The sequence below is a fragment of the Mus pahari genome, chromosome 19 (assembly GCF_900095145.1).
Source record: "Mus pahari chromosome 19, PAHARI_EIJ_v1.1, whole genome shotgun sequence".
In the NCBI taxonomy this organism is placed as follows: domain Eukaryota; kingdom Metazoa; phylum Chordata; class Mammalia; order Rodentia; family Muridae; genus Mus; species Mus pahari.
In genome coordinates, this window is record NC_034608.1 from 44,935,135 (window position 1) to 44,946,399 (window position 11,265).

The window sequence follows — 11,265 nt, forward strand, 5'->3', positions numbered from 1 at the left end:
AGAGAGAGAGAGAGAGAGAGAGAGAGAGAGAGAGAGAGAGAGAGAGAGACTGAGTATGTAGAAGGGTGTGAGACTCCACGCGGATGTGGACCCACGGAGGCTTGTGTGAGGCTGGAGCAGAGGCCCAAGGAGGGGAGCTTGCTCGGCTAGAGATGATTTGTCATTGCCTAATGAGATTAATGAGCCCTGAGGGCTGGTATGCAGAGGGTGCCGGGGCACTCATTAGAAGCAGATGCTCATGGGAACGGACAGGGCGGCTCACTAGCCAGGTGGTTTCCATTAATCTGTGGGTGGGGCCAAGGGTGAGGCCTGGGGCTCTGTCTCTCCATTCCATTCTTGTTCCCACTAACACTGGGGAGGGATGACAGGAGAAGCTGTCCTGGCCCCCAGTACAGGGACAGCTGAAGCCCTGGGGAGTGGCTCACACAGTCAGGGACTGCCCCCTCTTGTTTGCCTCTGTCAGCATTAGTGCCGGGCACTGTGTATGTGCTCAATAAATACCTGTAGAAGGTTTCAGGAACAGAAGCCCTAGAGACAGTGGGAAGGTGAGAGTTTGGGACCATAATGGATTTCCTTGACCACAAGATCCTTTTTTTTTCCTTCCCCGAGCAACCTCTATACCTGCAAGGGGTGTTCTGGCCAGTTTTGCAGCCAGCCTGCGCTTTCAAGTTGAACTCTGGAAACCTTGTAGGGCTCAGGGCAAGTTGCTGTGTGGCCAGCAAACCTATAATTTGGTTTTCAGACCTACAAGCAGGGAGGTCTGTGGGGGCTAGGAGGAGCCAATTCTGTGCAACCCTACTCTGCCCGAATGGCGTGTGAGCGCATACGCACACATAGTCACATCGGCTCACACTTTTGACAACTCTGACGTGATGTAATTTATATCACCCATTGAAAGTGCATGATCCAGTGGGCCCTGATATATTTCAGAAAATTGTGTAACCGTCGCCCTCATCTAATTTTAGAACATTTTCATCATCCACAAAAGAAAACTTGAATCATTAGCTGTCGGTCTCCATTCCTCTGCCAGACCTAAGCAACCGCTAATATCCTTCCCATCTTTATGGACTTGCCTGTTCTGGACACATCGTATAAATAGACTTATATAATATGTAATCTTTTATAACTAGATCCTCTCAGCCCTTGTTAACATTTTCCAGGTTCATCCTTGCTTTATCAGCACCAGTTCCCCTTTGTGGGCAAATAATAAGTAGCTCATTGACTGAACATACTGTACTTTAAATCTTTTACTTATTTATACATTGATGGATACTTGATATTTTCGTCTTTCAGGCTATAATGATGGAGTTCTTTCGGGAATGTTTACCTGGCGGGCCTTTTGTTTTGTTTTTGCCTTGGCTTCTGCTCGTTTCTGGGTTTTTGGAGACAGGTTCTGGTTAGATAGCAGTGGCCTGGCCTCAAAACTCACAATCCTCCTGCTTCGGCCTCCTAAGTGCCAGGATGGACGGTTGGAATCACCACCACAGCCAGCTTTGATCTCTCCCTGCTGTGCGCCCACACTCAGGTTCTGGAAAGGGCACAGGGCGTGACTGCCCTAGAAGTCTCCATCCACTTTTGCTGTCGGGGGGGGGGGGTCCCCTCCCTTCATGCTGACACTCGTATCAGGAGAAGGGTGTGTCTGGAGTCGGGGCAGCTAGCGTATGATCAAGATTGGACAAAAGGCAATGGGGATAGGGACACTCATTCGGTGCAGTGCCTCTTCTCCAGGTCCAGGGCTCTGTGGAAATAGATGGGGAGTCATGCAATCCATGTTCTAGAAATAGCTCTGTGTCCTTCGACTGGTTACTTTGGCTTGTGACCTCAGCTTAATCTGGAGCTAGGCTCTCTCTCTCTCTCTCTCTCTCTCTCTCTCTCTCTCTCTCTCTCTCTCCCTCTCTCTTAACCATGGACTTGCTATGTAGATTACGCTATCTCAAACTCATAGAGGTCCAACTTGTCTGTACCTCTTGAGTGCTGGGATTAAAGGTAGGCACCACCATACCTGGAGTGTTTTTCACTGTAGGGTGGAACTCAGGGCCTACACATGAGTAAGAGCTCTCTCCCAGTAAGCCCCAACCTCAGCTCTGTGGTGCAAGGGTTTTCCCACAGCCCTTCAAGACCACGTGCCCCGCGTTAAGTGTAGAACATTCTTCTAGGGTGGGAGTCCAGGATTTCATCAGCTTTCCCCAACAGTATTAAACAGGAAGGGTTGAGAACAGCCAATTGACAAGAGCCTTGGATTTCTAAAATATACAGTTCCTGGGGTAGCATTTCCTCCTGTCCCTGGGGAGGTACAGCCCTGAGCCACTTCCCTTATTCGGGGGACCAGGAGTTTGGCTTGTCCCTAGGCCCACTGGGATGTCAGGGTTCAGCCCAGGAGGCAGTTCCCCTGCATTTGCCCCCAAAACCTGTTGTCCCAGGGCTGGCCCACCCCCCTAGGAAACTAACCACAAGAGACCATCTTGGTCACCTCTGAGCCTGACTTGAGGAAAGGGGAAGACGGCTTGTCCCCATGGAAGCTGCCCCCGTAGAGAGTGGCTCAGCTGCAGGAAACAGGGCAGGGAGAGGGGCTGGGGCCCCAGGGCTGCCTTGCTCCCATCTGCAGAGCATCAGTGGGACAGGCGGGTGGGGTTCACGGGGTGGGGTTGGGGGGAGGAGGAAATGAGAATAAACACAAGTGAGCAGAGAGGGAAGGGGCGGGGGGCTGCCCCTTTGGCAGCCCATGAAGGGAAGTGACACACAATGAGGAATGTGTTTCCCTCTACCCGCCCCTGCAAGGGGGTGGAGGCAGATCCCTGAGAATGGCCAGACCCCAGCAGAGGCCAGGGGGCACATGCTGGATCAACAGAAGAGGGTGGGATGGACGGGTGGAGCCTGACAGTCGGGGTGAGGGGCAGTGATATACAGGAAGGGCAGTCCTGGGCAGGGGGGCTTACGATGTCCTCTTGACTGGGCATTCAGGCAATCTAGGGCCAGGCAAGGCCCTTCCACAGTCTCAGCTTATGCCTAGCACTGGGGTACCTCCCCACAACTAGAGCTTTCTCTAGGACGATGAGCCCTGATGTTAGTTAGCATCCCCTTCTTTCTTAAGGGGAACTCACCTTCATCCGAGTCTTTGGTGTGAGAGGGAGCTGAGGTACAAACAGCCCTAAATGGAACTTCATCTCTGCCTCTTGTCTCTCAGTGTTTCTTTCTCCAACAGGGACTGCACAAACAGGCCCCCTGGTGGGACAGGACAGCACCTCCCCATCCCAGACACCCATTTCCTCTTACCCAGCAGGGAAAGAGCTCAGTTAACTCTCTCCTGTCCATAATTCAGAGCTGTCTCCAAGGCCTTTAGTCTTGGCTGGGATGGCTGAGCATTGGAAACCACGTTGACCCCAAGTTGACCCCCAGATATCTTTGTCAGATTTCTGTCGTCTTTCCTCCCCCACCCCCCAGGAATGGCTCGTCACCCACTCACTGCTTCCTGGCTTCCCAGGCTCTCTTAGGTAGGAGCAGAAAAGATGACCCATAGAGTTATAGGCAGCCTCAGTTTCAGTCTGTTAGCTTAGAAAAGATGGGGCGGGGACAGGGGGTGGAGCCTTGGGTGGGTGGAGCCTTGGGTAGGCGGGTCATGATCTGTAGCCCTCCGTAGCCATGCACAGCATAGAGGATAATGCAGAAGATGAGTAGTCTGATAACCCAGTTTGGCCCTTAGTGTGGGGGCCTGCATAGTAGGTACAGGGCTGATGCATTAGATAGGCATGTCCTCCTGGTTGGGGGGTGGGAAGGGGGGACCGGCAGCAGCTGGGGAGGGGAGGAGAGGGAGGGTCAAAAGTTGAACTCCTGCGTCGTGTTTGAGCCCCTGAAGTGGGAGTCAGAGGCTGCTGTGAGACTCATCTGTGGTACGCTTCTTCACATGGCGTGGGGATGACCCTCAGGAGCCATCATCCATCCTGCTGTGACCTGCTCAGCCTGGAGACAGCTTCCTTGCCACCTCCTGGCAGCAGTCGGGGGGGGGGGGGGGCGGGGCCCAGGACTAAAGACATTGCATACGTTTTATTAGCCCTGGGCCTCATCTGGACCTATGATTGGCAACCTTAGCTCGGAGCTGTACAGGGGCACAGCGCATTGCTCACCCACCAGCCTCGCTTCCCTCTTCTTCACAGCCGGGAGAGAAAGGTTGGGGGTGGGGGAGGGGCAGAATGAGCGCTGTTGGAATACAATAACTGGAAAACTCCCTCTGATGACTAGGTATAGCTGTTTTCAAAGGCTCCCCAGAGCTGCCCTGTAAGATCTAGAGTGGCTCTGTTGAACCGACCTTGCTCTGTGTAGCCCTGGCTGTCCTGGAACTCACTCTGTAGACCAGGCTGGCCTCGAACTCAGAAATCCGCGTGCCTCTGCCTCCCGAGTGGTGAGATTGAAGGCGTGCGCCACCATGCCCGGCTAAGTCTTCTATTTCTTAATGCAAAGCTTTCTCCACCCCCTGTCCCTGTTTCCCCATCCAAAGCCCTTCCTATCTCGTCTCTTGCCTCCTGTATCATCTCAGATATGTTGACATAAAACACAGCTCTTGTCCCAGAGGAGTAAGATGTAGTTGGTTCTGAGCCACAGATGGGTGACCATGGGCCAAGGGGAATGGATTCTACTTGCCCCGAATGACATGGAAGAGGTGACATAAACTTTATAGTCCCAGAACAAATAAATCCATAAATCAAAGCATTTACCAAATTAGTGAAAACAGGTAGATATTACAGCCGAGTGGAGAGGTCAGCCGTGGAGAGGTCAGCCGTTCTGGGCCCAGGATGCTATCTGAGGACATACTTAGCTTTGGGTTTATCTGCTAAGTCACAAAGGTCTTAGCTGATAGTCAAAAGGAAGTTTGGCTGAATACAAAGTAACTATTAAGGGAACTAAAGATAGCCCAAGATAATTGTGGCTTTCCATTTGCAACACAGCTCTCTGTCATCATTAGGTAAGCGGCAGGTGAATTAGTTGGGGGGGGGGGCAGGGGGGCTTCAGTGCAGATTTGTCCTTTTTCGTGGCACTTTAGCTCACAAACATTTCTCTGACCAGTACTCCTTACCGGTGGCTATTGAGGCTGAAGGGACACCCGTTGGGTGGGGTTTAGGAAAGCAGATGTAGAAAGAAGCCAAGCACCACAGAGAGCCAGCCTCTGGGGTGACAAAAATGCCCCACCCAAGGAGCAGGGCAGCCTTCAGACAGAAGTGTGAAGGTCTCCCCACTGCTTCCCACAGGGACCTGAGGAGCAACGTCATCAGCACGGTGCAGCCCGGAGCCTTCCTAGGTCTGGGAGAGCTAAAACGCTTGTGAGTAGCATGCCCCGCCCACTCTACCCACGCAGCCCCTCTCCTTATCCGCAAAGAAATTCCCAGATACCCCCAAGCACCCACCCCTAGTACCAACCCTGCCCTGTCCCTTCTCAGACACCCCGCCTTTACTCAGTACATTGGCTGGGGCCAAACGTGGAGGCGTTTCCAGCTTGCTGTGGCATTGGGCCCAAGCCTACTGCCCACGGAATCTCTAGCTGAATGTCTCTCTCCGAAGAGAATCTTCATCGCGACGTATTTGAGGGTTTGCTGAGTTTGTGTGTGTGTGTCTCTCTCTAGAGATCTCTCCAACAATCGGATTGGCTGTCTCACCTCTGAGACATTTCAAGGGCTCCCTAGACTTCTCAGACTGTGAGTGATAAGCCTCAGAGAGGGGGAGGGGGAGAGACGCGGAAGGGGGGGTGGGGGGGGGGAAGGACCTAGGAGGAAGAAGGCTGGACCTTCTTTCTCCCTTGTTTCTCCTTCCATCGTCTACTGGCTTGGCCCGGGGGGGGGGGTCCCTGAGATCTTATCTCACCCTTCCCTGCCCTCTGCAGAAACATATCTGGAAACATCTACTCTAGTCTGCAACCTGGGGTCTTTGATGAGCTGCCAGCCCTTAAGATTGTGTGAGTATCTTTCCCAACACAGGAACAGCCCCACCCCCACCCCTTCTCTTCCTCTGCCTAGAATGGAGACATTTGGAACCAGGGGACTCAGCCCTTGCCTTACCCCTCAAGAAACCCCCAGATCCTGGGAGCAACCACCTTACCTGCCCACCACCCCACACTGCCCCTTCTCAAACTCCCATTCTCTATTCAGCGCATTGATTGGAGCCAATTGTGTGACCATTTCTAGCCCAGAGCGGGAGGAGCATCATCATGCCTGTTGGCTAGGCAGACTGCCAGAAGTGCCCCCAAATTAGTCACATCCTAGGCAGTGGGGCCCACATGTACCCAAGGTTGTCTTCTCTAGCCCTTAACCTGTTTAGCCTCATCCGTATGAGCCCACACTGTTCCCTGTGCCTGCCCCGCAGGGACTTTGGTACTGAGTTTCTGACCTGTGACTGCCACCTGCGCTGGCTGCTGCCCTGGGCCAGGAATCACTCCCTGCAGCTGTCTGAGCGCACACTCTGTGCCTACCCCAGTGCCCTGCACGCCCACGCCCTGAGCAGCCTCCAGGAGTCCCAGCTCCGCTGTGGTGAGAAACCTGTCCCAGGCCCCAAAGAGCAGGTCCCTCACCCACAACTTGTTAGGACAAACTCTCTGGGCTATGGATGTGGTTATATGATGACCACATTTTCCAGGCCCCAGTTCCTAGGGTGGCTGGAACTGCCAGCATGCCTAAACCTCTTCTAGATCTGTTTGGTTGTTTATATTTTCATCTGGTCTCCCCTTCTGCATAACACCACCATATACTTCTCTCTTTACCCTTTTCTCTGGGTGGATTCTTTCTGACTCCTTTCATCCCCAGCCAGAGATCACTAGAGGCAGAGGGTCTGAGCCTGCTCTGTGGGATCCCACTCTCGCCGTGTTCTGCCCTTTAAGGACAATTAAGGCTCTCAGTGGAGCCGCTCACAGACGTGGGCTCGCGCGTGCATGAGCTCAGGCGTCATCCCTGATGTCTTATGCACAGAAGGGGCCCTGGAACTGCACACCCACTACCTCATCCCATCCCTGCGCCAAGTGGTGTTCCAGGGTGACCGCCTGCCCTTCCAGTGTTCGGCCAGCTACTTGGGCAACGATACCCGGATCCACTGGTACCACAATGGGGCCCCTATGGAGAGCGACGAACAGGCCGGCATCGTCCTTGCTGAAAACCTCATCCACGACTGCACCTTCATCACCAGGTACAGGCTCTGTTGTCCCTCTCTAGTGGAGGGCATGGAGACAGGTAACCACAGTTGCCATTGCCCTCCAGACATATTCCTGGGAGAGGGGGGAGAGAAGAGAGAGAAGGGGGAGAGAAGGACGGGGGAAAGAGAGATTATAGAGAGTGTCTTAGGGGTTTACTGCTGTGAACAGATACCATGACCAAGGCAACTCTTATAAGGACAACATTTAATTGGGGCTGGCTTACAGGTTCAGAGGGTCAGTACATAATCATCAAGGCGGGAACATGGCAGCATCCAGGCAGGTATGGTGCAGGAGGAGCTGAGAGTTCTACAATTTCATCTGAATGCTGCTAGCAGAATACTGACTTCCAGGCAGCTAGGATGAGGGTCTTAAAGCCCTCACCCACAGTGTCACATCTATTCCAACAAAGCCACACCCCCAAATAGTGCCACTCCCTGGGCCAGGCATATTTGGCCGGTGACAGAGAGCTAAGATGTCATCATAAATGGTCTGAGCAGAGTTTAGAACTAAACCGTCACTGCCTTCTGATTGGAGGGGCTTCCACAGTGCCCACAGTGCCCCTCCAATCAGAAGGCAGTGAGTATGTATGCACAGGGATCTCTCATTCCACTAAAGTGAGAACCTGAGCTGTCGTCCCAGGACAAGGCATAGGTCAGTGGGCTGTCCAGGGGGCACGGAAGAGAGCGCTCACCAAGTGTCTCAGTTTTCTTTCCGTTGCTGTGATTAAACACCATGTACGAAAGCAACTTGGGGAGGAAAGGAAAGGAAGTCAGGGCAGGAACTCACTCAGGGTAGGGACCTGGAGGCGGGAGCTGAAGCAGAGACCATGGAGGAGGGTGCTTCCTGACTTGTTCCGCATGCTTCCTTAAACAACTCCGGACCTGGACCACCTACCCAGGAGTGACCCTGCCCACATGAATGAAGAAAATGTTCCTGGGACAGAAGCATTTTCTCAGCTGAGGTTCTGTCTTCTCAGTTGACCCTAGCTTGGGTCAAGTTGACTAATAATGATAGTAATGATAATGAAAATTGATGGCGATGGTGATGATGGTGATGATGGCGGTGATGCTGCTGACCAGAACACAAAGCCAGCTCCCCCTCCTCCCCTGCAGTGAGCTGACCTTGTCTCACATCGGTGTGTGGGCCTCCGGTGAATGGGAGTGCTCCGTGTCCACAGTCCAAGGCAACACTAGCAAGAAGGTGGAGATAGTAGTACTGGAGACCTCTGCCTCCTACTGCCCTGCAGAGCGGGTGACCAACAACCGCGGGGACTTCAGGTTGGCTGCTTCTGCTTTATAAATGGCTGCCTCTCTTCCCACCCCATTCCCAGCCCTGCACCTGTACCCTCAGAGAGCACACATGACCAGGGGCACCACACCCACTTGCTTTTCTTTTTTTTCTTTTTTTTTTTTTTAAATATTTATTTATTTATTTATTATACATAAGTACACTGTAGCTGTCTTCAGACACTCCAGAAGAGGGAGTCAGATCTCATTACGGATGGTTGTGAGCCACCATGTGGTTGCTGAGATTTGAACTCAGGACCTTTGGATGAGCAGTCGGAGCTCTTAACCGCTGAGCCATCTCACCAGCCCTTCTTTTTTTTTCTTAAAGATGTATTTATTTATATGAATACACTGTTGCCATCTTCAGACACACCAGAAGAGGGCATCAGATCCCATTACAGATGGTTGNGAGCCACCATGTGGTTGTTGGGAATTGAACTCAGGACCTCTGGAAGAGCAGTCAGGGCTCTTAATTTCTAAGCCATCTCTCCAACCCCCACCCACTTGCTTTCTTCCTTCCAGTCAGTCCCAACGCCTCCCTTTTTGTCACTTAACCCACGGTCTTGCTGTTACAGCTCAAGAAAATGAGCTGCTTTTCATTGCTTCCTCCCATTTTGGTATGCAAAAGCTTTCTCCAAACAGTGTCAAGCTTTCTCAAAACAGTGTCAAACTTTTAATGTTCTAGAGGCCCTCTGTATGGAGGGCAGTTATTATTACAGTGTTCCATACTGTAGAGCTGAGAATACCAGAGTCAAAAAAAAAAAAAAAAAAAAAGAAAGAAAAATCAGCATATTGTCCAATTAGTGACAGAACTTGTCTGTGAATCCCCGCATTACACCCCCACATATTGCCTGCAGTAGCATTGTCTGAACAAACTGAAAGAAAGCAGAACTAGGGAACCCCTTAAAGTCTGCCAGGATACCCTTTGCTGAACCCTGCACTAAGCTCTGGGGGTCCTAGTCCTGGGGCGGGGTTAAGGAGGGGAGGGTGTTTGTCTCAAAGAGCCTTAGTCCTAACAGTTTCCTAACTCTACCGCTAGGTGGCCCCGAACCTTGGCTGGCATCACGGCTTACCAGTCCTGTTTACAGTACCCCTTCACCTCTGTGCCCTTGAGTGGGGGAGCCCCGGGTACCCGAGCCTCACGCAGGTGTGACCGAGCTGGCCGCTGGGAGCCAGGGGACTACTCGCACTGTCTGTATACCAATGACATCACTCGGGTGCTCTACACCTTTGTGCTGGTGAGGCTGGGGCACCGCCCCCCACCCCAAACTCGAATCCTGGGTGTACATTAAGAGTGGGTACAGCTGCCAGGCATAGTAGCGCATGCCTTCTATCCCAGTACTCAGGAAGCAGAGGGAGGTGGGTCTCTGTGAGTTCAAGCCCAATCTGGTCTTACGGAGTGAGTTCCAGGATGACCAGTTATATAATGAGACCCTGTCTCAAAGAGGGGGGTAACAGCAAGAACTATGGACTGACACCTTTTTTAAAAAAAAAATCCCTTGGTGCTTGTCTTTTCCCAGGGTCAGGCCTCTCCTCTCCTCTGCCTTCCCTATCCACCATCACGTTGGTTTACAGCCTTCTTACCATCCTTAGGCTGCTGGTGCTGGACTTAAATAGCTTAGATTTGTGATGATCAGGGGCTTGTGGACACTTTTGACCATGATGGTCCCAGTAGATGGTCTTGGTTCCTCTCCAGCGTTGGCCCTGGGTTCCAGGGGACTCGTTCTAGAACAGACAGGGGAAACCAGGCTGATCTTCTCTCCCCCCCCCCAATACCCCCAGATGCCCATCAATGCCTCCAATGCATTGACGTTGGCCCACCAGCTGCGAGTGTATACTGCAGAGGCCGCCAGCTTCTCAGACATGATGGACGTGGTCTATGTGGCTCAGATGATCCAGAAGTTTTTGGGTTACGTTGACCAGATCAAAGAGGTGAGTCAACATATCCTTTGGACTTCACTGGAAGCATCCTCCCGTCAACTCAGGCCTCACACGTGCTGAGTAATGGCCCTGCCTCCCTCCCTCCCTCCCTCAGCTGGTGGAGGTGATGGTGGACATGGCCAGCAACCTGATGCTGGTGGATGAGCACCTTCTGTGGCTGGCCCAGCGAGAAGACAAAGCCTGCAGTGGCATTGTGGGTGCCCTGGAGCGAATCGGAGGAGCTGCCCTCAGCCCCCATGCCCAGCACATCTCTGTGGTACCGTAGGTTGGCGCGGGAGGGACCCTTCAGGGGCTAGCACTGGGGGAGGGGAGCCTGAGAGGAGTGGTTCAGAGAAGGGGCGTGCCTCCCCCCTCGCCGGGACACGGTAGCTTGGTGGCAAGCACAGCTCAGCTGTGAGCTGCTGGCCCGCGATGGTGACACGGTGAGGGGGGGCTTTCTGGCTGGGGGCCGAGTTGAGGGTTAGCTGGCTGAAGTAAATAGCATAGTGGGTGCGAGTACAGGAAAAGGGAGGCTTTGTGTGGGGTGGCCAGCACTTCAAATGGAATGAGGAGTGCTGCAAGTTCACTGAGGGACAGTGACAGCTCTAGTCTGGTAGAACATCTCAGTATAAGATGCTGTGCTAGAGACTTGGGGACATATCGGGGCTAGACATGGACCCTGCCTGACAGCTGAGGTACAGGCAACAGAAATAGCAGGTAGAAGATTGCGAGCATATTGGAGCAGCAATGCTTCCAAGAGAAGGAGAAGGCCCGTGGCTGGAAAACACACGTATGTGCATGTGTGTGTGTACACATGTGTATGCATGTGCACATGTGGGTGTGCGTGGGTGCGCATGTGTGCATGTGTACACATGTGTATGCATGTGCACA

General features: G+C 52.8%; 1 protein-coding gene and 1 long non-coding RNA gene across 5 annotated transcripts in view; one reads left to right on the forward strand and one right to left on the reverse strand.

The window, feature by feature from the left end:
• Positions 1-3,175, reverse strand: part of LOC110336223 — a 20,292-nt gene extending 17,117 nt beyond the window's left edge. The window contains exon 1 of the long non-coding RNA XR_002381209.1: positions 3,102-3,175. This is a non-coding gene — a long non-coding RNA (uncharacterized LOC110336223). The remainder of the gene's footprint in view (positions 1-3,101) is intronic.
• The window catches only part of Adgra2 (adhesion G protein-coupled receptor A2), a 39,887-nt gene that overhangs the window by 19,921 nt on the left and 8,701 nt on the right, over positions 1-11,265 (forward strand). For 3 of the 4 annotated variants that reach the window (XM_021218671.1, XM_029531819.1, XM_029531818.1), the window contains exons 3-11: positions 5,241-5,312; positions 5,613-5,684; positions 5,870-5,941; positions 6,349-6,512; positions 6,948-7,161; positions 8,281-8,445; positions 9,494-9,692; positions 10,237-10,386; positions 10,490-10,651. In XM_021218671.1, coding sequence (XP_021074330.1) covers positions 5,241-5,312; positions 5,613-5,684; positions 5,870-5,941; positions 6,349-6,512; positions 6,948-7,161; positions 8,281-8,445; positions 9,494-9,692; positions 10,237-10,386; positions 10,490-10,651 — 1,270 coding nt within the window. The remainder of the gene's footprint in view (positions 1-5,240; positions 5,313-5,612; positions 5,685-5,869; positions 5,942-6,348; positions 6,513-6,947; positions 7,162-8,280; positions 8,446-9,493; positions 9,693-10,236; positions 10,387-10,489; positions 10,652-11,265) is intronic. The other variant, XM_029531817.1, reaches the window with a different exon arrangement.